The sequence below is a fragment of the Teleopsis dalmanni genome, chromosome X (assembly GCF_002237135.1).
Source record: "Teleopsis dalmanni isolate 2A chromosome X, ASM223713v2, whole genome shotgun sequence".
In the NCBI taxonomy this organism is placed as follows: Eukaryota; Metazoa; Arthropoda; class Insecta; order Diptera; family Diopsidae; genus Teleopsis; species Teleopsis dalmanni.
In genome coordinates, this window is record NC_051848.1 from 62,756,460 (window position 1) to 62,776,083 (window position 19,624).

A 19,624-nucleotide genomic window follows, 5' to 3' on the forward strand; every position below is an offset into this window, starting at 1 on the left:
AATTGTAGTCACTTTTCCTTGATTGCTGCATTCATGGGATCGAGTTGTAAGTAGTGAACGACGGAATAAGCCCATTATACCAGGTTTTCAATTTCTCCAAACTTTTGTTAGAACCTTGTTTACGGCCAATCCAGTCTTCGGCATCATTTTTTTATGTAGGGCCACTGATCCTCCACCATAATGGCTTACATTGGATATTTTCATATTTAATTAGTTTTTCATCGCCTAAAATGATTCGTTTCAAAAATAATTCGGTTTCGTCGCGTTCTAGCAGGATTTTACTGATGATAATTAGAACAATTACATATATTTACTCTTTTTAAATAGTTTCAAACTGTCAAATTTTACCTGTGATGTAGGTAATGTTTAGTGTTGAAGCTTCCGCTAACTCTTGACAGCTTAAGTGTCGCTAGTCTTGCTTCATTAGTCACAAAATTTTTTTAGATTTTTTACTGATTGGTCTACTGATGCCAGTAGACATCTTTGATATTAAAATTTTTACTTATAGTATTCTCACCTTAAACCACACAAATATTTCGATATGTATTTGTAGTGGTTTCAGCTTTCATCGTCACAAAGAGATGAATTACAAAACTGCTTTCACAAAAAGGTGTAGATTGAAACTTAAGATGATTCTGAACAGTAATTTGCTCTGCTACAAACGGTTCGAAATTGGATCTAACATTTATTTGTACAAGAACCTTATATATGAAGTATACTGAAACCTTCATCTACGTAAAAGATAAATAAAATACGCCAGCTTACCGTACAAAAATGTTCACATAAGCACGATATACAGAATGTTTTAGTATAAGCGCCGGATATATAATACATACTCAATACCAAATACCCATTCTCTACAGAAACTATTTCGACCATTTCCTGACAACACTTATTGTTATTCAAAATATCGAAAGTAACTAGAGAAGAAAATAGAACAATGACAACTGCGAAGAACTCATCAACTGCGAAGACCCCACAGTACACAATACACAATCACATGTGGACACAGTGGGTCAGCAAAGACAAAAATCCGATTGAATTGATGTTATATAGGAACAACTAATAGTTGAAAAATATTATTATTATTATTATTTTATTAAATTAATTATTATTATTAAAAATAAAAAGTGACAGAAAAGTTATTTTGGCTATAATTTTTATAATTTTAATTTTAATTTCAATTAATTATAATTCTAACCTTAATTATTATTAGAAGACTAATCAGTATATTATTTAGAACAGATTAAATGAAATATTTTAATATATTTTTAAGCGTTCAATGTTTTCTATAAATATGGTCTTTTTAAGACGAATTCAAAAATACAATCATTTCAAACTCTTCTATATTAACAAATTTTTATAGATTATAAATAATCAGATTTATTAATGCAAAAATTCTTTTTTCGGGAGAATTTTGAAACTGACCACTGAACGAGTTATGGGGTTAAGGGTTTAGAGTTAATTGTACCCTTACGTTTATAAGGGTACAGTTCCTATTATAAAAAAGAAATAATATATGCCGGTGTATTTTTATTTTAATATGTTTTCTCTCTCTGTATCTATATCTTTCTATTATAAAAAGAGTAACATGAGCTGTCGTGCACTTATGACGTCGTTATGCTTGCATCAACGTGTAATGTTATTTTACCTTATATTATGAAAAAAAAAGATATTTTAATTTTTATTATTTTTAATTTTAATAATAATTTAATAAGTAATGTTCTTTTTATAACGATAAGTCATTGACGAAAATATGACGTGATTCTAAAAAAATGAAACTGCCTCTAACAGAAGAATTATCATTATGGAGGTGCCTGAAGCAGTAGGAATATCATACAGTTTATGCATAGTTATTTTTACAAATGTTTTAGATATGAAAGGAGTGACAGCAAAGCTGTTGATTTTTATTTCATGAATAATAATTACCATCAGTCTAGTTTTATAAATACTCTATAAATATTATGAATTCTCCAGTCATGGCGCCATGGCTTTTTTCTTATTTTTAAATCTCAAAAAAGTTTCCAAGGATAACGCTGTTCATTAATAGATAACATAAAGACAAAATTGCAGAACGAGCTAAAATCGCAATGTAAAAAACAGCCTCTTCTATCGTGCAAAATATATAGGCATAAATATAAAGTATATAACGATGAAGAGCTATTTTAAAGGGGACGAAAGATTAGATTATTATTTCTTGATAAAAAGGAAAAGGAAAAATCTGATATTTGTGTTATTCATTTGAATATTGATGTAACAGTTTCTACAGAGAGTTGAAAAAATAAAATACAGTAGATTTTCGGTTTAACAAATACTCAATATAATAAAACATCTAAAAAACAAAAGAACAGACATTTGTAAATAGCAAATATACCAGAAATCCTCTCTAAATATTGAATATTGCAAATAATATTCGATATACGGAAGGACCTTGAGTTTGTATCCTTCGTTATATTGAGTACAAATGTTACGCGAGAACTATAACCGCTGAAATTGAATTAAATAATCTATTATATATGATAGCAAGCCTAATCCATTAAAAAATATATAGACTCTACATAAACTATATTATAAAATAGTACATAATGAATTGCCTGCAAGACAAAGTTTAAAAGAAAATATTTTTTTTTCATACAGTCTGATTCAAACGACTTACAAGTAAATATATGCTGCTCAGCAACAATAAATGCTTTTAAATCTGTTATATATTATTATCACTATCAGTTGATGTAAGAATATAATCTTTTAAATCAAAATACACCTAAATAATTTCACGGTTATTTAGAGGGAGGAAGGTGTAAACTGAAGGTTACTGTTGTGAATTTTCCTTTCCATCCATCTATATACTAGATTATAATTCTAATTATAACACAAAGCAAATACAACTACTTGATAAACATTTTTTTTGGTGTAATAAAAAATTTATACATCACAAAAAAAATTGCAATATTATTTACATCAGCAATGTCATTTGTTATTCTAAAGCAAAATTTTTGAAGGCTTGGATTTGCATAAATTGACGGGGCAACTTGTTTGGAATTGCAGTCTAGTTGTGACAATCCAACATATTATACTCGTATTTCATCTTGGAGCGTCTAGGTCTAACTTAAAATCAACTTAAAATGACAGGAAAGTTATTTTCTCTTTTGGCAGTTATTTTGCTTATAGAGGTTAGTACAATAAATAATTAAATGAAGCGTTTAGTATTTACATTCTGGTAAATTTTCATTACAGTATGGTCAAGTGTGTCAAGCGGTTCCTGTGCCTGAAACTAGTGTTGAACATAATCTGAATTCTTTAAAAATTGAGCCCATAAGCGTTAGCTCTGAAGAAGAAAATGAGCACTATAAGAAGATCATGGTATTGCTAGAAACCGACTTACATGATTTGATCAAATACTTTCTTGTAGAAGACAGAAAAGTATTAAAAACTGTTTTAGAAAAAACAGAAACCACAGATATGACAGATGCTATGAAAGAAGAGCGAAAGACGCTTGAAGGAATTTTGCATAAAATGGACGAATTTAAGACATCTGAATCTAAAACTAAATTAAACGATTTATATACGATTTTTAAAGATTCGTTAGCAGAAATGATGAAATATGACCCAAAAGAAATGAAGGATCCAACAACTGAACAGACTACCATGATGACTGTAATGAAGGAAAATGGTGTTCCAGAATTATTGACTGAATTCGAAAATCGATTAGATACGTATGCTGGTAAAATTAATACCGAAACACTTGCTTTTATGAAAGATCACAAAATGGAACCGAAAATTGCTGAACAGGTAGAGGGCTGGCATAAGAAATACGATGACGAGGATTGTTTACTCAAAAAGTTCGACATATTTTCAAGTTTTATGGACACAATTGTTGCGACTGAATGAGCTAATAATCATTTGATAATTTAATATTTTGAATAATAATTAAACAAATTATCGAAAAGTATACGTATACTATTATATTAGAACCACAAACATTTTATGCAGCATCACTTTTTAAATCGAATAAAGAATTTAACTTGACTTCTAAAATATTTATTTCTTGCCATATCATATTTCTATTCTAATATGATGGAACTATCATTGGAGAAGTAGGAAATATATATTTTTAAAATATTAACAACATGATAAGTTGGTTTTTTGAATAATTTTTTACAGAAAATGCTTACATTCTTAGAACATTTACCCCACAATTTAAACTATTTCCGGCTAATGTAATTAAGTTTTTTTATTCTTATATTTTAATACGAATTTCTCTGATCATTGTTAACACCCATTCACGAAATTCAAATATATAATACAACACATCTAGAGAAAGTTCAAACTAATAAGACAGTAATATAAGAAAATAATATAAGAATGAGAAGTCAGTTTTTGTCTTGTTATAGCTTAAATATTCTTTCAAGAGAGTGATGATCAATTTTCCGTCTGGAAATAATAATTTAAAAAAAAAAAATAAATATTAAAGTGACGGGATGATAAATATTGCACGGACATTATAAAAATATATATCACGCAGTTTAGGAAAAATTAATAATATTAATTTATATTAATATTAAAAATCTATGTTATTAATTTAATTATTAAATTTGTTGTCAACAAATTGGGGAAAATAGAAAAAACCACCATCAAATACGCCAGTTAGGTTAGGTTAAGAAGGCGCGTACTGACAGTTATTAGCACTTCCACTCGGAGGCATGTACTGCTAATTGTGATACCCTCAAAGATTTTGACGGGAGAGGCGAGTTGCTAACCTTTGTTACCTTCGTGTACTATCCTTGTTAAACCATTTGGTTATCCAGATAAAGGTAAAAAGATATGATTAGTTTACTTTCGTTATTTCTTCCAAGCCAGTGACAAAGCGATCCCCAAGGCATTGAAGTCATCTTGTTTGCAGTCCTGGACAGAGATACAGGAAATGGTTGATGGATTCTACATCATCTTCCTCTTGGCAACTCCTGCATAATCCACTTGTTGGAACTCGTCACTATTAAATCATAGGCGTAATGGCATAGTGCCCCGTTAGTACTCCAGTAAGTACATGAACTGCAGGTTTGCTGAAGCGCAAAAGTCTTTTCGTTTTATTTTTGTCCAATCTAGGCCATAAGGTCCTAGCGACCTCACAGTCCTTGTAGTTAGTTCATAAACTATTAGTGACCGCATTTGTGAATTTCTTTTTGCTTTTAAACAATTTGCAGATCGGTGTTTGTATTGAGATGTCGGCCTCCCTTATTTACAGTTCATAACCTCTTCTGGCCATCTCATTCGCCAGTTACTAGATGCAAATAAAATTCATATTGTCACCAAATGTCATTAGAAAACTTCATTTATTGACATTTCGCTTTGATCACTAAATTTTGCAGCGAAAAATTTAAAGAGAAGGAAACAAAAGCTCCCACAAATCCGAAAATAAAACCTCAAATATCTGGTGAGGTGAAAATTATGGTAGACTGACCAACAAACCGAGTGAAAGAAAATTTAGATTTAAGCAGTTGAAAAAAAGGGGATAAAAGGGGGAGTCGGATGTTGTAAAGAGTGCTTTTGGAAAATAAAAATTATAAATTATTTGAATGTGATTTGCAATGCTATTTGCATTGCTTCAATAATTGACGACTTGCCGTGAATAAAAGAAACAAGCTAGGTTAGGTTAGGTTAGGTTACTGGGGCCGTCCGAAGACACACTTAGACCATGAGGTCCATTGTGATACCCTAAGAATTTGACACCTGTCCCTATAACCACTTGGTATTGGCTACAAAGCCATTGACACGAGCTATGGAAATAGAATCTAGCTCTCTTAATGAATAGAAAAAGTGCGACCCTAAGTAGGATAGTCTATGTCTTGCGAAGGCAGGACACTGTAGCAGAAGGTGTGTTGGTGATTCCTCTTCATCATCCTCCATGCAATGTCTACAATGTAAGGAGGTCCTGATGTTGAGTCTCACGGCATGTCCTCCCAACGGGCAGTGTCCCGTAATAATTCCCACTATCCTGGATAAATTTGCTCGGGATAGATTGATTAATTCCCCCGATCTTTTCTTATTTATTTTTGGCCAAAATTCCTTGGTTTTTATGCAGTTGGTTACTGTTGACCATCTTCTTTCAAACATTTGGTATGTCCATAATTTTATTCGGTGCCGACAAGAAGCAACTGGTATACCCACACTTTCTTTTTCCAGAAGAATTTGTGCTGTCGTACCATGTCTTGCTAATTCATCTGCTATACAGTTGCCTTGGATGTCCCTATGTCCAGGGACCCAAATAATTCGTATCCGAAAATATTCAGCCATCACCATAAGTGATGTAAGACAATTCAGTACTAACCTCGAGTTGAAGGTCGACGAGTTTAAGGATTTTATAGCTGCCTGGCTGTCAGTAAATATGTTTATAAATTTAACGGAGGAGACATTGTGTTCCAGCCAATCTGAAACTTCCAATATAGCAGATACTTCAGCTTGAAAAACGCTGCAGTGATCCGGTAGCCTGAAACTCATACTGAGATCTAGTTCAGGGCAGTATACTCCTCCTCCTACTTGTCCATCTAACTTTGAGCCGTCTGTAAAGAAGTTAAGGCGATTATCACTCTTTACAGAGTAGTTTTTCCATGTCTCCCTAGAAGGAATAAATAATTCAAGATTTCTGTCCACAATTGTAATTGTAGTACAGTAGTCTGTTATATCCGGAATGAAATCAATTTCTCTGAGGATGGAATCTTGCATCCATCCACAACTGCTTCCAATTCCTAGTTCTCTTATACGTAAAGCTGCCCCAGCTACCTCGCCTTTCGCCGCAATGTCGATAGGTAAGATATTGAAGATAACATTCATGGCAAGTGACGGCGTTGATTTTAACGCTCCGCTTAATGTCATCAGTGCAGTCCTTTGAACCTTTTCCAATTTCTTGCATAGTGTTGACCTATTCAGAGTATTTCTCCAAAATAACACTCCATACAAGAGAATTGGTTTTACTACCACATTATATATCCATAAAATGGACTTCGGTGAGAGTCCCCATCTTTTGCCTATAGCGCCTCTACAACAGTAAAAGGCAACCATAGCTTTTTGGGTACGTGCAACAACATTTGGTCCCCAATTCAGTTTTCTGTCAATTATAAGACCTAAATATTTGGCTTTATCATTCAGAGTTAGAGTTTGACCTCCTAGGATAGGTAGTGTGAATTCCGGAATTTTATATTTCCTAGAAAAGAGCACTAGTTCTGTTTTGGTTGGATTTATTGATAATCCGCTACAATGGGCCCATTGGGATACTTTATTTAGATTACCCTGCATTACCTCACTAATTGTACTCAGAAATTTTCCCCTTGCAATCAAGGAAAGATCATCCGCGTACGCGACCACCTGACAACCTGCGCTATCTAGATCAACAAGAAGATCATTAACTGCAGTTAGCCATAAGAGGGGGGAAAGTACTCCTCCTTGTGGAGTCCCCCTATTAACTTTCTTAGTTACTAGCGTTCCCCCCCACTGCGCTACGATTGTCCTATCAACCAGCAGTTGGGTAATGACTTCGATTACTCTATTGTCAATTCCTAGTTTTCTTAATGAGTTGACGATTACTTGAGGAAGGATGTTGTTGAAAGCCCCTTCCACATCAAGAAAGGCGCAAAGGGCGTATTCTTTATGCTGTATTGAGTTCTCAATCACCCCAGTTAGAGATGATAATGCGGTCTCTACAGACCTTCCTTTACAGTACGCATGTTGTGATTTTGAAAGCCTTTCATCTGGTATCTCTTTCCTAATGAAATGCTCCAAAAGCCTTTCTAAAGTTTTTAAGAGGAAAGAGGATAGACTAATCGGTCTAAAATCTTTAGGCGTAATATGGGAGCTTTTGCCAGCTTTAGGAATAAAAACGACCTTTGTCAATTTCCAAGCTAATGGAGTTCTAATTTTTTTTAAAATGATGTCCATGTTTTGAGTTTATTGGCATAAAAAAACTAAATTGTGTGGTGCCTGCAGTAATCGATGCTTCCGTACTGAATTCGTGTCATCATTAGTCATCGTTCAGCGTTTAACACTAACGAGCTCAGTAAGATTTGGTAGAGACCCTAGACCCCTACATTTCTTCGCATTCGTAACCGATTTTTTTTTTTTAAATAGAAGATTCAAGTGAAATAACTACATATAATCATTTTCATTATATATTTTTTCCTTAGATTAACGTAATTGAATTGTTTTTTTTTCACTTTTTAAAGTAATAGTTATATAATATATATACATATATAATATATATGTATATATATTACTTATATAATACTTATATAATACATATATAAGTACTATTATATGCTGATGATATTGTGTTGTTTGCAGATTCTCCAATAATGTTACAAAATATGATAGATGAATTAAATAGATATTGCAACTTATGGGGACTATCTATAAATACAGACAAATCAAAAGTGGTGGTATTTAGGAAACATGCTAGAAGATTGAGAAATGATGAAAAATGGTACCTTAACGATGATCAATTAGAAGCGGTTAATAATTATAAATATTTAGGAATAAATATGAAATATAACGCAAAATTCGATAACCACTTGAACGAGAAGTTAAAGGAAGCTAAATTGGCTATTAATTGTACCTGGATAAATGTCTTAGGAAATCCGAAAGTGTCACTGCCCGTAAAATACAAAGTTTTTGAAGCCACAGTTAAGTCAGTTCTAAATTATGCAGCGCAAATCTGGGGTGTTGATAAATATGACGCAGTAGAAAAATTGCAGACATTTTATATAAAGAGAACGTTTCGTTTGCCGAAAAATACCCCAAATTATACATTGTGACCGAAAGGTTTTCGGAAATTCTCATTTAAAATTCGCGCGCTGTATATTTTTCGATATTTTAAGTTTATGTAGTTTGGCAGCACTGTCCTTAATTACTATGCCAAAAATGAGCGCGATCTGTCGGACAGTTCGTTTACGGCAGCTGTTGAAACCAGTTCACCTCAGTAGTGCGTTGCGAAAAAAACAATGGAAAAAAATATTGAACAAAGAGTTTGCATCAAATTTTGTTTTTCGAACGAAATTTCGTGTGCAGAATCGTTGCGAATGCTACAAAAGGCTTATGGGGAATCAGTTTTATCGAAAACTCAAGTTTATGAGTGGTACAAAGCCTTTCAGGACTGTCGTACGACCGTCGAAGACATGCCGCGTTCTGGACGACCTTCGACCTCTACCACCGACGAAAACATTGAAAAGGCAAAGGAAATCGTGTTCAAAAATCCTCATGTGAGTGTTAGAGAGATAGCACGAGAGCTAGGCATCGGTCGTGAGATGGCTCGTTTGATTTTGGTGGACAATTTGTGTATGCGACGTGTCAACGCCCGGCTTGTTCCGATTCACCTCAATTTGTTCAACATTATCAACGATTTTAAGGCCAAACATTCAATAAATACCATCGAACAGCCACCGTATTCACCTGATCTTGCACCGTGTGACTTTTTCCTGTTTCCCAACCTCAAATTACCACTCAGAGGAACGCGTTTTGAATCCATAGAAGACGTAAAACAGAATTCGCAGAGGGAACTCAAAGCCATACCGGAAAGCGCCTATAAAAAATGTTTTGATGATTGGAAGAAACGTTGGCATTTGTGTATCGCTTCTAATGGAGCATATTTTGAAGGAGATAAAATAAATATTGATGAAGGTTAAGAATTTTGCGTTTTATTTAAAATTTCCCGAAAACTTTTCGGTATGGTGCATTTAGAAACTGGTCTACCGACGCTATATACCCAAACATTAAAATTGCATTTTGATTATATCAATCGTGTTAGGAATTTGCCAGACAATAGGATTCAAAAAACATTAGCGCAGTACCTAATAAATGAAAAAACATTATTTTTTGAAAAATGGTCAAATCTGGCATCCGAGTTAAATATAACTAATGATTTGAGTATTAATGAAAACTGGAAAATGTGGCAAAAAAATATAATAACGAAACTAAGTATTGAAGAACGTAGAAATTTTGTAGAAACGGCAAGAAACAGTATATCGAGAGATGCATATAGTAAGTTGAATTATGATCTAGGTGTCAATAATTACTTTCACGAGCAATATGACCTAGAAACAATAAGGACAATCTTCAAAACCCGCGGCGAGCTCCTACGATTGTGCTACGTGCCGCACGAAAGTCTAGACACGCTGTGCACGATATGCAACCTTAAATTGAAAGGCGATGTTATACACTTAGTAGGCGAATGCCCAATTTTTAAAGAACATAGATTGCTGTACTTCGGTAAACCCGCGCTCGATGTCAATGAAACCATACGGTTACTGAATGGCCCCAACTGGAGATTGTTAACGGCGTTTATTAAAACTACATTTAAATATAGGCAAAATATTATTAATGAAGACTTTTAAATTAACTTATATAAAATCTATTATTTTTGTTAAAGTAATTTAATTTAATTTTTATGTTGTATTGAGCTCATAAGCAAGAATACCTATTTAATATTTATAAAAATTGGATTAATTAGTTATTAGTTAATTAGCTATTAGATTAATCTAAACTTCCGGCAGACGGCTAAAATGCCATAGCTGTAAGCTTTATGTATATTTATTATAATTATATGTATTATAATTATTATATAACTTCGATGTAATATAATAACTTTAAAATGAAGTAAAAATAAAGCTACTACTACTACTACATATATAATTTATATGTATGTACGTAAGAACAAAAAATTATAGTTTTTTTCAATAAGTAGAAAATGTAAAAGAAAAATTTTGTGAATTATAAAGAAATCTGTAAGTGCGCAACTATTCTCTAGTGAAGTTTTTTCCCTTTGTTTTTTTTTTTTTATAAATGTAGCTAGGTACAGTAGTGAAACGGTGACGCCATCATAACAGCTGCGGTGAGTACCGATTATGGTAAATTAATTGCTAATTGAGCTGCTTGCATTAACAAGAGATGTAGTTATGCGAACGGAAGCCACTCCAGCTTTAACTCAATAACGACATTCGAGAATCGAAGGATGAAAAAGGACAAAAACTACTTGGGTTTCGTGGTATACTTCGGCTAATCCTTCACTGTCCCAACGTCCCACAATATATAAACGGTAAATTAATTAAATCATATAAAAGAAAAAAAAGAGGTCCACGGCAAATATATTGTTTTTTTTCTTTTTTCCTTAATTATTTTTTTATTTATAAAAATTTTTATTCTTAATTTTGAGTCTCGGAAAAATATTTAACTTCGAGAGTTATATATGGTTTTTTTTTTATATCCAGGTATATTTTGGTCTATATATTATTACACAAATAAATTCATTAACTGCATTTTTCATTTGTTTTATTTACTACTTACTTAGAGATTTACTATTTTCATTTTTAAGTCTTTTGCTGTACACTGGTATATTCTGAGTATACCCCAGTTTTGGTAAGGGCATAGAAAGGACATTACAAGACTGACCATTAAATTAATTCATAAAAGTTTTTCAAATTAAAACTATACTTTATCGATAATGTATTAAAAGCGTGCCTTTCTTGATATGAGCAGATAGATAAACATATCAATAACAATACGATTTCTTGAGCTGGTATTAACTATCTGCATTTACAGAACAGAATCGTCGATAGTTATGTCACGTGTAACACAGAAGCAGTTCACTTGGCACAAGCACATACAAGTCAAAAGAAGTAGTTGCACAAAAACACTGCAATGGTTACAACCACTTTTTAAACAAAACAATTTTAGCGCGAAGAATCTAAGGCTGATCTACAGCCAGATAATTTTACCAGCACTATTTTATGGGTGTGTCGCGTATAGCAAAGCTGCCGACTCTACTATTCAGAAGATACTAGTTGTTTAAAGTCAGGCTCTCCAAAAACTCTTCAAAGTAGCATGGTGTATTCGCACGAATGACATGCTAAGAGACCTAATAATAGATCCGGTCATCAGAAAAATTAAACCAATCGACTGCATTAACAGGTCGAAAGATTATGGCTTAGTTTCGAGAAAAAAAACTTTTATTGAAACAAACGATTGTTTTTTGTTTATTAAAATTTAATTTAAAAGCAATTCTTTTATTTAAAGAATTCAAGGACGATTTGATACTTTGCATCTGCATCTTTCTCATTATTGAATTTTTCATACCATTCCCTGAATTCCACCTTCTGTTTGTCTTCATTTGAATGTTTGCTGATGTGTAGTTGTACTTTTTCTTCTATTTTTTCCATACAAACTTTCAAACGGTTGTAGTAGTTATCCTCGTAGACCGTAAATCCATTTTTTAGCAATGCAAGATGAATCAAAGCCTCTTCCACTGTGAATTTATTTGTGGTTTTTGTATCATACCGAATGAACATGCTAGGGATTGAGGATGCCAGTTCAATTAAATATCTTTTTTGTTTATAAGGTGAAGTGATGGTTTTAGATTGTTCTGCTTTCTCTAAGAAATCGGAAAATACTTTGAAATGCTTATCTACTTCTTCACTTTTTTCTGTAGTTTTTGTGATGTCAATTAATGTTTGGGTTAATAAGACTTTTGTATCTTCAACTGTTAAATTAGCGAAATCAATTAAATCACTAAATAGCCTATTAAATATTTCTATTTGCACTTCTTCTTCTAATTTAAGTTCTTCCGAATCAGATTCAGAACTAGAATCATTATCATTTAAATTATTTTTGATGGCTATCTTTACATTTACTTCTGTTTTGCTTTCTTCAGATTCCTGGGATGAGTCGCTGGTTCGACGAGATATGCCAATCTACCAAAGAACAAATACCATATATGCACTGCGAAAAATTGACAATATACTTACTTGGGCAAATAAAATCAGTACTAATGCAAAATATATAATTTTGCTACTCATTGTGACTTCTAATTATTAAAAGTTAATCTCTTGTATACGTTTTTAGTAGTACGATTTCAAACTGTGACTGAACTGAGTATAAAATTACTTTCGATTTTATATATTTTAATTTGGGAACTTTTATTGAAATCTCATACAAAGGTGTTCTAACAAGTTATAACGAATAAAACATAAATACTTTTCTAAACACTCAGGGCATTATGTTATCATTCATCAAGAAATTGTGGTTTTTTTAATGTTCAAATACTTAATAACATATAATAAATTTAAAAATAAAAAAATCCAAATGAAAATTTTAAAAGATTGTGCGTTCCATATCAGAGTTCTTACTTTCACAGACGAAATTAATCGTTTTAAATATTTCGCATCTATTTTGTTTATAGATAGTTTTTTCGGTTTTTATATATACATAAAAATCTGATAACACTTTAAGAGAAAATAAAATGCACTTCCTAATCAATAAAATTTCTTAAGCCACATAGGCCTATGTCATGTAGCGTGTCACGGGCACGTCAAAATCAAAATTGTTTTTGTTTTCAATACAAATAAAAAAACTGAGAGTGATTGAAGAAAACAAATGTCGGTTTAAATTCGGTCATGAGCACGGTTGCCACTTGAAAATTTTTTTCTGTACCAAAATTGGTTTAAAAAGGTACCATTTCTGTAAAAAAAGATCCAAAATTTTTCTATTGTCTTTTTATAAGAAAATACAATTTATATAAAATGTACAAAAAGTATAAAACAATACAATATCCACAATAAAGTTGGGTCGCCGAAAATGTACCATTTTTTGAACATGAGTACCAGAGTACCAAACGGAAAAAAAAGTACCAGTTTTGGTACTAAAGTACCATAAGTGGCAACCGTGGTCATGAGAGCCGAGGCTATCTGTGTTTTGACATTTAGTTAATGCAGTTTTGTGTACACGTATGTATATTTTCTTTAAAATTTAGGCACTGTGATACTGTATATAACATGGGCCTTACAAAACTCAAAATCGTCTGACGTCTTTGGGATTATATTATATTTTTATATTCTGCTTATGATAAGAAATTTATTTTCACAAGGGAGTGCATGCTAGCTTATCAGTTTCGAAAAGAGAATTGAGCTCGACGTGAGTGTTTTCTCTGATACAAAGAGCAAGATTTTGAGACATAAATTAACCAGTAAGCTAAGATTTTAAAGATTGCTTGAATCTAATTGCAAGTTATGACATTTATAATTTAAATATCAACTGAACTTCAACATGAAATGGTGTCAATCAGGTGATAATAAATAACGTCAATCAAACAATATCTCTGTTCTTCTAGCTAGGGCTGAGCAAGCTGTAGAGGAAGTGTTCCACATTCTCTTAATTTCCATAATTTTACTATATTCATAGGAGGAAGTTTCCAGAATAAGAGTGTGATTATTAAATATGTAGCTTAGTAGGCTAAGAAGGTTCTCTTATATTTATCTGTACTTGCATTGAAAGGCTCTAAGCGAGAATAATTAAATTTATCTATTTTTGCATAGAGAAATGGTTTTATAGTGAATAAAAAATTTTTAACTACGAAAGTTTATAACTTTTTTCTCTTCTAGAATATCATTCTAACATTTTCTATTATTAACATTTTGTGTTGTTTTTTTTTTTTAAATTGATTTAATAGTATTTATGGTGCGTATGAGTGACGTGTAGAACGCCTGGTAAATCAATTTTTTTTAATTACTTCTAAAAGCAATCCCACACTGGAAATATTTGTTTTTTAAGTAAAATTTATAGGTTAATCTAGATTAAAACTTTTTTGTACTGAAAAAAAGTGTAATGTGAAGAATAAATTAAGCTTTTAAAAGTACTTCTAATGACAATTTTTGGGTTTCGTGTAAAATTTTATTACTAATCGAAATCAAAAATAATATATAAGAATATTTGTATTATATTTTTTGAGAATTCATTCAATGGAAATATAGTACGCATGTGCTATATCAAGTTTTTCGCGGAGAAAAAATACATTAAAAAATTTCAAAAAATAAAGCCATCCTGAAAATTTTATTTCTCAGTAAAATTTAAAACTGAATCTAAATAGAATATAAAAAATGAAAAAGTTTTTTTTTTGAAATGTAAGGGTTAATATTTTTACTTAAATAGAAAAAATCTTATCTGTTTAAACAATTTCCAAAAAGTTTAATCAATTATCTTTAAAACGCAATAAATTTCAAGTTTCCATCATTTATATAGGCTGAGATATGGTCTTTTGAAAATGTGTCTACATTGCCAATTCTCAATTCTCATGGGTCCATAACTCCTAGGAAAGAAATTTCAAAATTTTCGTGGTTACCGGTCCTCTTATTTTATGAAATGAGCTCATAAAAAGACTTTCAGCGAAATCGTAATCCATATTGGAAATCACTTAAAAGCTTATGCCCGAGTGGCGTGTATAAATTATTTATGTATACATATGTCTAACATTAATAAGAAGAAAATAAATATTTATAGAGTGGCAGATCTTAAAAACATGATATTGTGAAGCATATTTTTGTTTCTGTAGCATTATTAATTAAAAATACTAGTCACATTTGAAGCAAAGGAAACTTAAAGCCAAACCATGTGAATTGAAAAATATTATGTTTTCATATGTCGTTGGTATGATTCATCATTTTTGTCAAAAATGTAGAATATCAAATGGTTACTGTTAGTGTCGCAAATGATTTATAATTCCTTAGTTGCACTTTTACTTATACTATTTAGATTTACTGATTTAAAGACAAATATAGATTTATAAACCTACTTAAATGAGCGTTTATAATGATAACATTTTAATACAATAAAAAATATTCCTAACACGTGTTTAAAATTAATGACAAAATAGTTTTGTAAGAAATCAAATATAATTCTCATTCACATTAAGTGTTACAAACTATATAAAGAGTACATGCTGTAAAAGGCAGTAACGCTAAGTTTATTTTTAGTTTAATATAAAATACCAACAACGTTAAAGTTTGCAACGATTTTTCTTCTTCTTAGAATTCGAATAAGTTTGCAGAAATTGCAAAGGATTTTTTAAGTTTAAAGAGAGTGATTTTAAATATTCAGAAAGGACACCATCAAATTCTTAGAGTTCATGTTTTGTATGGAAGATATGTAATACGGTCAAAACTCTGTTATAATGACATTGAAGGGACTGACTTTCTTCATATATTATCATTTATAATTGTATATTTTAAAATTTTTGTTTAAACTTTCTAAATTGAAGCTTTCACTTATGTATATAAGCTTTTCTGGCGAATAAACTGTCATATATGCTTAGGCTAAGGACAGTTGTTAATCAAATGTTTTATTTTTGTTATTATTACCTATTTCATCTATCATGGATTTCTTTGCTGTACTTATGGATTTATAAAATTGTCGTAGAACAAACAATTTCTTTAGGTAATAATATGTTTTCAAATGCTTCAAAGAAAAGTTACCAGACCCGAAACTGTATTAAAAGATGGTCGGAATAACCGATATGTCGACGTATCAGACGTATCTATAAGTGATTTGCACTGTATCAAATTATACTAGTATAAAGCACTGCAATCATATAAGTGTAAAGGAAATTTCATAAATTTAATTAGTATGTCAATACTGTATCAATACTGTAATAATATTAATACTGTAGTTCATACCTGAGACTGTGGTTCATACCTGGCAACTAATCAAAATGATCCGTTTTTTCTATGAAAGATTCTGTTCAAACAAGCAAGTCATGAATGAATTTAGTTATTGAAGAATATTGAGGTGCAATTTTAAATATTTCAAAAATGTTGAAGGTTTTAATGATATATGCCATAAAGTTATATAGAGCTAAGGAGCTCAATTGTAATAAATTACAAAGAAGTGATTCGTACAAATTTTTTGCGGAAAAATTAATTTCAAAAGAGGACTATGAAAAAGATTTATATTAGTTTTTAAATTCAAAAACCTCAGAATTCTTTAACGGCGGAAAAATTATAATATTATAATAGAAAAGTAACACAAAATGGTTAAAAATATGAACAATATTAAGATATATAAAATTGTGTTTTATTAATTAAAATTATAGGAGTTCATGTACACCATATATGTAATTACTTTCTTGAGGACGAATTTATAGGATATCCCAACTTTTCACTTTTCTGCTATCCTGTATGAAGATAATTTCTCATCTTTCAAGTGTAATATGGTAATTCCTAAAAAGAAAATGGAAGAACGGAGACGTGCAATCTGTAAATTCTTGCGTTTGTTTCATCGACGGACCAAATCATAGAAGCGGATCAAATAATGCAGAAATTGATTCTATTAAAATCTGTATAATGCCTTCAAATCCTTTCGATACAAGACGTTAGTAGGATTATTTATAATTGCATAACCAGGTAGAAATAAAATCTCTTCAATCTACTAAAAATTTCAAGTTGATCTGAAGCTGCAAATGTTGGATAACTATGTTATCTAACGATAAAGTGTTAAACATTTGGAAAACGTTCAAGAATGGATTAGACGGTAACGTTACAGCTGATACACTTGAAAAGGAAGGCATGCAAACTTTATTAGTAAGACTCGAACCAATCAAATTACTTCAGTACTTATTAAGTCGTCAGCTAAATCAATGCATTCAAATTAACAATAAAAATTATATATTTCTCTATCTAAACATATGTTCATTTGTAACAGATGTAAGTAGAAGATTGTTTCCACTATTCTATGAGTTTGCTAACTTTTTGATGGATAAAATTTTTTTTATAACTCTATAAAATATACGACATATACAAGGTGAGATGAAAAAACTGCAACCAACTTCAGACTGCTGTCATTTCTAAACCGCTCGTCCCACAGCTGTCAGATTTATTCTAGTGACAGCTCATTATATTGTTTACAAGCGCACAAAAGCATTTTGGTGGGAATTTTTCAAAAAAAAAGTTATTTGTGATGGAATTCAAGCGTGATAGTGTGATTGCTTTGCATTTGGCTGGAAAACCACAAGTGGCTATCGTTAGAGCCCTCCAGCATTTAAAAGTGAATAAATGTTTTGTGTCTCGTACCATCGCTCGTTACCATGATACTGGTAGCGTAGCCCGACGTCAAGGAAGTGGACGAAAAAAAACAGCAACATCGGCAGAAATGGTTCGAAAAGTGAAAAAGCGAATTGAACGAAATCCGCGTCGCAGTGGACGAAAAATGGCTCGTGAGCTGAACATATCGCAATATGCCATTCGGCAAATATTGAAAAATGAGCTTGGACTAAAGCCATTCAAGTTCCAAAAAGTGCAAGATCTTACTGATGCGCAAAAAAAAGTTAGACTCGAAAAAGCTAAAGAGTTGTTTCGCTTGGCCGAAAGTGGTGAACTGCCGAATTTGGTTTTCTCCGATGAGAAACCATTCGTTATCCAGCAGTTTGTAAACAAACAAAATGATCGTGTTTACTTGCCAGAGAGGTCAGCTGAAAATTTGCAACTTCGGTTGGCCATCACAACTCAAAAGCCGGCCATGGTGATGGTGTGGGCCGCCATAACAGCCGATGGTCGCTCGCCGCTCGTATTCATCGACCGTGGTGTCAAATTAAATGCGCAAATCTATCGCGAAAATATTTTGGAGGGAGTTCTGAAGCCCTGGGCACGCAAACATTTCGGCCGCAGACCTTGGACATTCCAACAGGACTCAGCACCATCGCACTCAGCACGCGCCATCCAAGAATGGTTAAGAAATGAGGTTCCTCGCTTCATTTCCACCGCACAATGGCCACCAAAATCTCCGGATGCCAATCCGTTGGACTATTGTGCCTGGGGTATTTTGGAAAGCAAGGTTGGAACTAAAAAATACCAAAGTGTCGATCATCTCAAGCAAGCGCTTCGCCGAGAATGGGACAAAATACCGCAGAGCCACTTTCGGGCAGCGTGTGATGGTTTCATTGGCCTTTGAAGGCCATATTCGGTGCCAAAGGTGGCCAATTCGAACAAATCTAAACCGATTCTCAAATTTGATGTTATTTCCGACATTTTTTGCTTTCATTCAATAAAATTTAAAAAAAATGAAAAAATTATGGCGTTTTACTTTGTTGCAGTTTTTTCATCTCACCTTGTACAAGAGGAGTTACCAATTTCTTTAATCTAAAAGGACAATGATAAACTGTGATCCACGAAGCCAATTATGCAATTATCTTTGACGAACGTCTTCTCAGATATACCCGATAATATTCCATTTTAGAAAATCCACTGCGTTTTCGTGCATTATGGAAGAAGAATTTGATGGTTCAACAAAATTCCTATGCATATAGCTGATATATAAGCAATTTATTTTAATATAAATTATAGTTCAGTTAAATATAATAATTTGTAAAATAAACATATTAATTAGAGTGAAGTAACAAATTTTGAAATTCTATAATTCTCTCAGAGGTCTTGGTCTTATTCTTGAATATTGTATGACAACCAAAGTTTTCTCCATTAAATAAATTTATATATTTATATTGAAAATAAATTGGTTAAGGGAAATCGCTTGAACCTGTCTTAATAATCAACTATTTGATTTAAAATACGCAGGCTCTTCGATTTAAAAATTTTGTTTTAGGTTGGTAGTACAGTCACTAACACCTTTATTAGTTTCCATTTAAATATCTGAAGTATTAACAATATCTGATTTAGTTAAGCAAATAATATTAGATGTAATATTTTCATTTGATATAAGCAACCCATAAAACGCAAATAAAGCGTTTAAGAAAATATCGCTTTACACGACCTTCCATATCAACCCATGAAGAACACATTATGAAAAGATTTATAGCTCAAACATCATC

The 19,624-nt window shown here is 31.9% G+C and overlaps 2 protein-coding genes across 2 annotated transcripts; one reads left to right on the top strand and one right to left on the bottom strand.

The window, feature by feature from the left end:
- Positions 1–3,025: 3,025 nt before the first annotated feature.
- On the top strand, positions 3,026–3,978 carry LOC119689681. Its single transcript, XM_038104563.1, has 2 exons — positions 3,026–3,170; positions 3,235–3,978. The coding sequence occupies exons 1-2, from the start codon at positions 3,123–3,125 to the stop codon at positions 3,886–3,888; spliced, it is 702 nt and encodes a 233-aa protein (XP_037960491.1). The 5' UTR covers positions 3,026–3,122; the 3' UTR covers positions 3,889–3,978.
- An 8,064-nt stretch (positions 3,979–12,042) lies between these two features.
- Positions 12,043–12,968, bottom strand: LOC119662386. Its single transcript, XM_038071991.1, has 2 exons — positions 12,783–12,968; positions 12,043–12,728 (listed from the first exon to the last, which is right to left on the bottom strand). The coding sequence occupies exons 1-2, from the start codon at positions 12,831–12,833 to the stop codon at positions 12,045–12,047; spliced, it is 735 nt and encodes a 244-aa protein (XP_037927919.1). The 5' UTR covers positions 12,834–12,968; the 3' UTR covers positions 12,043–12,044.
- Between the last annotated feature and the right edge of the window lie 6,656 nt (positions 12,969–19,624).